This window comes from Aulostomus chinensis, chromosome 12 (genome assembly GCF_037954235.1).
Source record: "Aulostomus chinensis isolate RoL2024-O1b breed Wild chromosome 12, RoL_Achi_v1.0, whole genome shotgun sequence".
NCBI classification, from domain to species: domain Eukaryota; kingdom Metazoa; phylum Chordata; class Actinopteri; order Syngnathiformes; family Aulostomidae; genus Aulostomus; species Aulostomus chinensis.
Genome location: NC_141331.1, coordinates 15,771,497 through 15,781,645, shown reverse-complemented (window position 1 = coordinate 15,781,645; position 10,149 = coordinate 15,771,497). Strand labels below are relative to the sequence as shown.

General features: G+C 44.3%; 1 protein-coding gene across 1 annotated transcript; it reads left to right on the top strand.

The window, feature by feature from the left end:
• Positions 1-1,010: 1,010 nt before the first annotated feature.
• gja5a (gap junction protein, alpha 5a) lies at positions 1,011-9,477 on the top strand. The gene is made up of 2 exons (XM_086220476.1): positions 1,011-1,109; positions 6,699-9,477. Exon 2 carries the CDS (start codon positions 6,774-6,776, stop codon positions 7,923-7,925), a length of 1,152 nt encoding a protein of 383 aa, XP_086076602.1. The 5' UTR covers positions 1,011-1,109; positions 6,699-6,773; the 3' UTR covers positions 7,926-9,477.
• The last annotated feature ends 672 nt before the right edge of the window (positions 9,478-10,149 follow it).

Sequence of the window (10,149 nt, the reverse complement as noted above, 5' to 3'; positions counted from 1 at the left end):
TAGTGGGTGTTTAGTGGGTTTCTCTAAAGTTTACAGAGTAACATAGTTTATCCGGAGAGGGCAGTAACTCTCACTTAAAATATAAATATTTCATAACATGCCAGGCTATCCCTTATTTCCCTTTAACGCAGATTAAAATCTGAATTTAAAGGAAACCTGATATTTCTTTTAGAGAAGACGTAGGAATAATTACACGTCTGTTACTATACTGTAAGTGACGTGTCGTCTCTCTGCACGAGTACAATCGGAACGCCTTTGAGTTCACGCCGGCCCTGCAGTAAAAAGGAACCAAACCGAAAAGTTTCTCATTATATACGTACATATATAAGTGCAGGCAGGCTGCAGAGAGAGCAAGGAGACCGTCCCGGGCTAAAATAAAGCAAATGTGGAAAAGAGGAGGAGAGGAAGGAAGGAAGGAAAGAGGAAGGATTCTTCACTTGCATCCATACCTTGAGTAGTTTCAGTCAGGCTTTGAGCAGAAGAATGAGAGCGATGCCAAGCAGATATTTCCAGAAAGCACCTGACCGGATCAGATTGCGTCTACTGGACTTCATTTCAGCCGCTGGAAAGTTGGACTTATTTAAAACAGTTGTGACTGCTGCAAGATAATTCCATTTATCTATCATGTCAGTTTTTCTATTATAAAGTAGCATACCATTGTTTTTATATCTTATCAGTTTCCTATTAAATATTGCTTTGTTGAAAATTCACTGTGTCTAGTCCTGCACACAATACTGACAACAGAGCTTTAAATGTGAAGGAACCTTCTGTAAATAAAGCCACTCTGGAAGTTCACTCTGAGCGGAATTGCCATTAATCCCAGAAAACAATCCCACTTCCCCTCCTGTTGCCGAAGAATGCTTCCCAGGAAAAATAGAGCACCAGGGATGTAAGGGGGGGGGGGTAGGAAGAGGAGGGGGGAGGAGGAGGAGAGAAAGAAGGGAGGGCCATGAGGGGAAACACTCACTCGTGATGCCCCTGCTTTTCTTCTCATGCCCCCTGTGTGGACTAACAGTTTGGCGTTGGAACGAGTCTTCGCTCAGAATCCCAGAGAGCCGCAGCAGCATCCTCACTGACTCAGGAGCCCCCACCTCATCTGAGAGCTGAAGGTGAGCCTCCCCCCCACACAAACACATACACACACGCACACACACACATACACACACGTGTCGTCTGAGAGCAGAACAGCGGGTAAGACACTGAATTTAACATCAGATGAGCTATAACAGGTGATTATTATCAGCGTCTCAGTCAGGTGGAGTCTGGGAGGATGAAAACAGGAGGAGCAGTAAAGAGGAGGGGGGACAGGTCTATCCTGTCATCCCAGGCAGGTACACTTGTCATCCTTCCCGTTCTCTCTCTACTCTATATTCCCTCTCCCTGTCTCATCAGCTCCCATGAGACGGAAAAGACAGCGCAGACAAAATACAAAAATAAAGAAAAAACAGCCACCAGCAATGAGCACATTCTGTCTTCAGACTTTCAAGAAAAGTTCTCCTGGGGACAAAAATTTCTTTGAGTAATTTCATACATGTATATATACACATACAGTGCATATCAGTGGGAGTTCAAATTATTTTTCACACAACAGAGCTTTCAAAATTCACTCATGAGAAGCCGCTACTGTTTTTGAATGACGTATTTTAATGTTTTTGGTCTCAACAAAGGCAGGAATTCATGAAGCTGTTAATCTTTATATATATATGCCTCAATGAATCAACTCTACTGATAGAAGGCAGATGAAAAAGATGTGTATGAAACCAGCCATTGTGCTGAACGTGTGTTTGTGTGTGTGTGTGTGTGTGTGTGTGTGTGTGTGTGTGTGTTTCTTTAGCCAAGACATGTAATCTTGACTGCTGTCAGTATTTTTAACCACATTAAAACTGAAAAATACTCAGAGTTGTCGCGTGCAAATCCCAACGTCCAGCCTTTTTATTTCACAGGAATAAATTCAAAATGCAGGTGTGACTGGTGTAAAGGCTTGCTCACTCATCTGGTAGACTGGTAAATATTCAAATCACTTGCAAAATCGAAAGAGAAAATGAGGACAACAAGCCTGCCGTCTGATCTGACATCCTCCCAAAACAACAGTTATCGTGGAATTCCAGTCAGGAGTGCCAGTGAGAGGTTTCCTCTCTGAAACATCTCGCAGCTGTCTGGCCTGAGGGTTCTTCTGTAATGCCATATGCAGCTAAACAATAGATCATCACCGGCCTGTGGGTCTGTGTACAGTAGTGGGCTGATGAAGAGCCATGTAAGGTAGCAGGCAGCGCATCGGCCTGCCGGCTCCTGCTGGTGCGACTGATAAACGGCAGCCTGGATCTGTGCTGGCCAGTAAATGGTGGCAACAGGTGACTCAGTGGACTGAGAAATAGACCCCCCTTCATCTTTGTAGGTCACCCTCTCCCCTACTCACCCCACCAACCATACAGCTAAACTTACACATGCTCATCCTTGATCATAATCCTGGCACTCATGGGAGAAATATGTGCGCCACCCCTGCGGCCCTGTACCTAGACAGCTGCTGCACTGGGGCGACTCTTAGCACGTGCTAAAGTTCCAAATCCATGTTTAAAACTTTGACTTTGACTGGTACAATGAGTTATTATGAGCCTAAACGGTTAAACCAAAATCTTGAAGCAGCATTTCATTTTTCCATTGAGACTGAATAGATAGATTTGTGTGGCATCTTCATGCTCAGCTGTTCTGCTGAAACATTGTTGAGCTGTCACAACTCTGCACCCGCAAAGTGAACCATTACCGGCACAAAGATATTTTAGGTGACGAGCTCCCGGCAGCAGCTTGTTGCTCGTCATTTCAGAGCTGCAAACGTGCTCCCGGTTAGGCAACTCATATAAAACTGATGTCACACAACAGCCATGCAAGCAGGATTTTATTGTTATACACAGAAGCACACTTCAATTAGAAGAGCTGATTTATTTTAATGGTCCCATTAAAGGCTTTACTCTGTTTAAATTAAGAGATTTTCCTGCTAATTTGCAACCTGATGAACAAAATGACCTCACACTATTTCTCTAAAGACACCAGTGCAGTTTGTAGATGGTGTAAGGGGGTTAAGGGGGAGAGGAGAACAGAGGCAGTTTAGAAGTTGAAACAGTTGAGCTTTATCTATGAATATCATGAGATTAATTTTGCTTTTTTCCAAAAAGGAATTCTGTTCCACATTTTCAAACCAACTGAGATAATAATCACCGTGATAGATAGAAACGCGTTTCTTTTAAAGAGTAAAGCACTCAAAGAAAGCCCTTCAAGGTTAAAGAGATGTGTTAAAAAGTGTACCTGTAAGAACTGTGAGGGGACGAAAAATGTAAAATTCTCGTTATTTTTCCTGTGCGAGCTTTAACGTCGTTACTGAGTCGCTCGTTCAAGAGGAAATTCAGTTGAGACGCAGTAAAATATCAGATCATCAGCAATGCTCAAACTGCAATTTAGGAATAGTAACAAATGTGGATAAAGTAGGAATCTATCAGTTGAAATTAATGTTTTCATAATCAGTTTAAATTGGGGGGGGGGGTCAATGTTTTTTTTTCTTAAAAGTTTTGTAAAGTCTGACCACAAATACAGAGGTTTTTTTTTTTCTATCTAAGGTCATGTGATTATCTAGATGGTCTCTGCAGACTTGTCGCACTAGAAAATGTCAAATAAAGTAGGCAATGAATGAGTTCTTTCAACTGTGTTTTATTCTGTGACAAAAAAATGATACATTAGCGTGTCATGTGATGTGTTTTTAAGCCGGCGTGTTTTACTTCATTTCCAGAAAAGCCTCTCAGACACACACAATAACACAAATGCACTTAAAGCACAACGGGGTTTTTTTCTGCCACTAATGTTAGTTTAAACATGTCCCATTAAAGGGAAGCAGGCTAAGAAAATGTACAGCCACCGTGCAATCGCTGTCATGTTTACGAGAACAGTGCGGACCAGGCAGTGTATCCTGGTCTTCTATGAGGATCCAGAATCTGTCAAACAGGGCTGCTGAAAGGTGCACATCGCCGGAGGAATTTAAATCAACCCTGCCCCCTGTTGTTCCTGCCTGGTTGGTACACTGCAGGGGTGAGAGGGGGCTGCTACTGGGAGATGAGTTCAGCAACTCAACAGCAACCTGAAAAACATTGAATTATTACAGGATTTCAGTCGTTCTGAATGAACTTCCTAGCCCGACAGCTGCAGACACAGCAACAGCATCTAATTTGCACAGAAATATTCGATGTCTGAGTTGCAGCCGATGCGTCAGAGAACTGATCTTTCGCAGTAAACAAATCACACATTTAACCGGAAGTATAGATGCTGCGTTTGTTAATTTATCACATCGTTAGTCCAGTTCTTCTAAGTATAGTTCCTGGCTGCAGAGTGAGCCCAATATATCATATCACCTATCTTTGATGTACATAATAAACCAGACGCGCACACAAGCACTGGGAGAACACCCATGACGCTTGACGTCAGAGACATACAAACTCAAGGGTGAGTTATACCTAATTTGCACAGCTATCTGCTCGAAATACTTTATAACCGGATTGTCCATTACTTCTCCATTAGTCTGCCACAGAGATTATAAACAAATATGACAGCCATGATGGTGTACAGGCAGAGCAAGCAGCGCAGCATAGGGCACAATATATCACATACTGGGCATCCAGAACACCAGCGAGAGACGTATGTTAGACCACCAGTAGTAAAGGGTCCTTTAAGTCAAGTTCAACCCCCCCCCCCCCCGCCTCATGCTTTTAATACCTTGTTCCCTTTGTCCGTCGGAAATCATATTGTTTGAGATTGCTTCCTCTGAGAACAGGAAGAGCTAGTTGAAGGAAGAGATTGCTGCCTTTCACATACAGTAGGGATACCATTCCCACCACCAACAGAAGAGAATAACTTTGAAGTGTGTACTCGTTCAAATGACTTTATACTTCTACTGCATTTATGAAGTGCATAACATAGCGGAGTCATTTCACACCCTTGAGGCCGTCTTCTACATCTCAGACTTTGTGGAGACAACTCTGGCAGGCAGGATAATGACACGGCGAACCAAAACAGCATTTCTGATCCATCCCCAAAGACTCCCCTGGTCCTTTAAATAATACAAGACTATTAAAACATGTTGATCTTACCAACGAGGTTTGATAAAAATGTGTTTTCAGTCGGATATTAGCGCAGGCAGAGATGTGTCGTTAGCAGGTGAGGGAAGCCTGTTGTCAGTGTTAGCTGATAAGAACATGGCCGTTTTTAATGTGCAACCTCCTGCTATTGTCCCGCCAGGAGTCTGACTCCCTTCCTCAGCCTGTTTGTGATTTACTTCCACTAAAGATCATCAACTTCATCCAAGGGAGGCTTTGCGCCAGTTCACTGAGTGTGTCTGCCGCACCGACTGGTGATCCAACACGGTCTCTAACTCTGGCCGGTCTGACATTAAGAGGTATTCACCGCCTTACTGGAAAACCAGTGTCAGACCAGAGACTCTCCCACACTGGTGTATCAGCTTCAGGCTCGGATGAAGGTTGAACATTTCCTCTGCCACATGTTCTCTCAGAGATTTCCTACCTTGCCATGCTACACATATTAAAGATAAAGAGCGCAACACTCTGGTTTTCCGTCCTATTGCCATATATATACCTCACAGAGAGACGGGGGGGGGGGGCAGAGGGACAGATGGTCATGGTCATTTAGACCATCGCTCACAGTGTCAGTGTCAGCCAGGCAAATTCAAAGCCTTGTAGGGTGGAGTACACAGCATCTTAGTGAGGAGATGGAAACATTTTTACTCTCAGGAAAAGGACGCATGGTAAGAAAGAGCTCTCTTTTTTCATCATACCCTTTGACACCCCGTAAAAATGGCATCATTTCTAACGCTTTTTGAGCAATGTATATGTATTCTAGAACCTTGCCAAGTAGGGCAGTAACTTGTTGGAAAAACCTGACAACCCTTCCAGAGTTATGCTGTAACTCATTTGCCTTTGATCTCTAAATGAATAGTACAAGCTGGAAGTATATACATAGAGCGCGTACGTGCCGAAGGTCGCCCCCTTGATGGGCTTTGATGGGTTTTCTTAACCTCTCGGTGATGGGGTCATTTATAGCATTCATAAAGCTGTCCGCTCAACCGCCTTATAGGGTCATTTTCCACCGAGACATGCCACTTTGTCGCTGCCATGTTTGGGTCTCAGCCAAACTCTCGCTGATGTTGGTGTCAAAGGGTTGAAAGCAGAGTGGAAATCTGATTGAGATCCAGTGCCTCTAGGAGGGTTTAATGTAAAGAGGATGCTGGACTGTGAGTGAAATGTGCCACAGGCGAGATGTGCAGCAGAGGCCATGTCACAGCATTAAAAGGACGGACTCTCCTCGCTTTGACTTGCCCAGTGGTGCTTCTCTAACCCCGCTTCCTGTCCGACATATAAAAATTGGAATTTGATATTGTAGGAATGGAATTTATTTTTTCTTAAAACAACCTTGTTATTTGGTTTTCCCAAACTTCCTTTTTCATTTTGTCACTCTCTCATGGGAAAATGTTTCTCATGCCATGGTGTCCAGTCCTTAAGCAATTCACAGGCAGAGAAGCTATTTTTATGTGTATGATGCCTGTCACACATACTCAGGTCATTTCATTGCCAGGAATCTTTCTATTCTGACTGATCATCTGTGGTTCTTTTTGTCCCCCTTCTCCCTTGTTTTGTCCTCCTCAGTGACTTCTCCTCTGCCGTACCCATTCTGTCCTCCCTCTCCGGTCGTTGTGTCTGAGTTTTGACCCCTGAGCAGTGATGGGGGACTGGAGTCTCCTGGGAAATTTCCTAGAGGAAGTACAGGAACACTCAACCTCAGTCGGGAAGGTCTGGCTCACCATCCTCTTCATCTTCCGAATCTTGGTGCTGGGCACGGCAGCCGAGTCCTCCTGGGGGGACGAGCAGAGCGATTTCCTGTGTGACACGCAACAACCTGGTTGCACCAATGTGTGTTATGACAGCGCCTTCCCCATTGCCCACATCCGTTACTGGGTGCTGCAGATTGTCTTTGTCTCCACGCCATCCCTGATTTACATGGGCCACGCCATGCACACAGTGCGCAGAGAGGAGAAGCGCCGGAGGTTGGAGCAGGAGGAGAAGGAGGCAAGAGGGGAGGGTGGGGGAGACCTGGAGGAGGAGAAGGAGTACCTGCAGCAGAAGGAAAGTGCGAGGGAGGTGAATTCTGATGGTACTCACCGTGTTCGCCTAAAGGGCGCGCTGCTTCAAACGTATGTCCTGAGCATCATCATCCGAACAGTGATGGAGGTGACGTTCATTGTGGTGCAGTACATGATCTATGGCGTGTTCCTCAAGGCGTTGTACCTATGCAAAGCATGGCCCTGCCCCAACCCTGTCAACTGCTACATGTCCCGTCCTACAGAGAAGAACGTCTTCATCATCTTCATGCTGGTGGTGGCCGGTGTGTCCCTGCTGCTCTCCGTGCTGGAGCTCTACCACCTGGGCTGGAAAACCGCCAAAAGATGCATACGTGAAAAGGCGGAAAAAGGGAGCAACCACAAAGCTGTGATGGTGCCGATGAATACAGCTTTGGAGCCCAACAGCCCACCGCTCCCCTCAGCCTCCTGCACCCCTCCTCCTGACTTCAGCCAGTGCCTGGCTGCACCGAGCCCTATGAACCCAATGACCTCCATGGCCTCTCACCCCTTCAACAACAGGATGGCGCTGCAGCAGAACTCGGTCAACTTGGCCACCGAGCGACATCACAGCTGTGACAACCTGGAGGATGAGGAGGACTTTCTGAGGATGAGATACAATCAGGCACCCACAGAGCTGCCCAATAGCTGCGCTCCATCACCTCTGCTGCACTCCGCCTTCGTGAAGGACAAACGCCGCCTGAGCAAGACAAGCGGCAGCAGCAGTCGGGTTCGTCAGGATGACCTGGCGGTGTAGATTCAACAGCAGAGAGAGTGGCTAATGTGGGCAGGGCTGGACCTTCAGAACCAAAGAGAAGGGATAGAAAGATCCGTGAAAGGGTTTGTTGTGATTTATCAAAGTAGGGTTGTATGGGGTGGTCATCCGTAGGAAGGGTCTTACCTTCAGCAGATGGTCAGTGCGTCTTTCACGCAGAGACACAGACTATGGCAGCAGCTCATTTTAAACACCCACATAAAAAAATCAACATCTGTTTACATTAATGCTGTATTCCCAGTTTTACTTTTCCCTTCCGACGGGCCTTTCACACCCTACGCTTTATCGCTCTGCTCCTCAGCCTCTCTGCACAGAAGACACGATGGTCCAAATCTACTGAAGGAAAGACTCTTGATGACTGATTGACTGGATGATTAGCTCATGCAACCCCATTTCAAAAAATCAGAACTATCCCTTTAAAGAGGAGCAAGTAGGAGTGTTGTGGAATAAATGGTGGGGTTACAAAGTACTATGCAATCTCTGACATGTGATTGTAGGGGACAGACAAAGCGTCCACATCAGAGACAAATGAGTGAATCATCGATATGCTTGGGCCCTCTGACAAAGACGATGTCTGGGAACCTGCTCGGACAAAGAGAAATCAGAAGAGGGTTACGGGTGTAACGCCTGACAAATGCACATTTTATGTTTTTAGTTCAAGTGTAAAAACCCAAAAAGAAAGCGTGTGTGAGAGGGAAGCTTGACGTGAAAATGAACTGATGTGTTGTGCTTGTTTTTTGAGAGCAATCATTTCCTTGAAAAGTGATGTGTGGGTTTCTTCTAAAATCATCAATCAACACATTACATAACGGCTTTAAATGAATAGCAAAAAATAAATAAATAGATGATGCGTTATGAGAAAATGTGCAAAAGAAACTGTGAAGCTTGTCATCATATTAATTGGATGGTTATTTGCAGCGAATCAAGTCAAAGTGCCTTAAGAAGAATGATGTGATAAAATTCAGATTTCGTACGTTTTTATTCGTATTTTTCCAAAAGCCATAGCACTAACGAGCCATGACACTTGATTGCACTATGCCTGCTGGTCAAACTCGATGAAACTCCCTCTCCTGGGAAAGATCATCTTCAAAACAAAGCTTACGATTTAAAAAAAGGTGTGAGTTGAACTGTATTCATGTGTCATACATGAAGTGAGGGGATCGGATGAGAAAATAAGAGGTCCTGCCATGAGGAGATATAGCCACTAGGTGGCAGCATTGCACTAAAGTGTCTCTCCTGGAGCCATTGTGTAAATATAAATGTGTCCCTATGCGATGTGTGATAGATGTCTTTGAATGTATTCTGTTTCATTGCTTGTTCTCACTGTATCTGGGATACTTGGACACGTTATTGAAGGAGAATCCTTTGCAACTGCAGGTCTGAAGTCTCTAAAAAGGCGAGGATCTGATTTGAAGAAAAAAAAAAAACAACTAGAAATCTTGTTCATTCTGCTCTATATTCACTGTAAGTTTGGTTCTTTCCCACCTTCATGCAATAGATGTCATCACTAACTCATCACAAATTAATAAAATGTTCAATCCTTCTTTGCTCCGGTGGACTAATTGTTTCCTCTCCTGTTGATTGTTTGTATTTTGTCTGATTTCATCTGTTTTCTGCAGCAACAGTTGGAGATATTTGCATGATTTACGAACACTGGTGAACATGCAATGTGCCGGAGAGAATTTACCAGTTGACCAATCTGCATCAGACCAAGAAGAATCATCTGTAGATACCTGACATCATCAAAATAAAAATAAAAAAATTGAACATGGAATCACTGAAAAATTTGTATTTACATGATATATTTCTTATCATCTAAATTCCCATCACCGCTTGTGTCTGATGGTCATTTGTCACCAGGGGTTCTGCAGCAGACAGCCAGAGGAGGAGAACCTGAGTGGAAGTATCCACGTGATCGGTTTCAAAATTCAAAGGGCTGTTGTGTTTGTTTTTTTGTTTTTTTTAAATTTTATTTTGTTTTTTTGTTACACAACAAATCCACATCACATCCGACACCGCATCACACTGGAGTGGTCATACGGTTCGAGTTGGAGTGAGGTAATGACTTTGCTCGACACAATATTATCTTTGTAATGGAATAAAAGGTGATTTGTGCGCTCTGATGGTGGTGCCTGTGTTGGTCGGTTCTCTCTGTTTTGTTTAAAGATGTAATTAAACTCCTGGATATTCGGGAAAAAAATGTAGG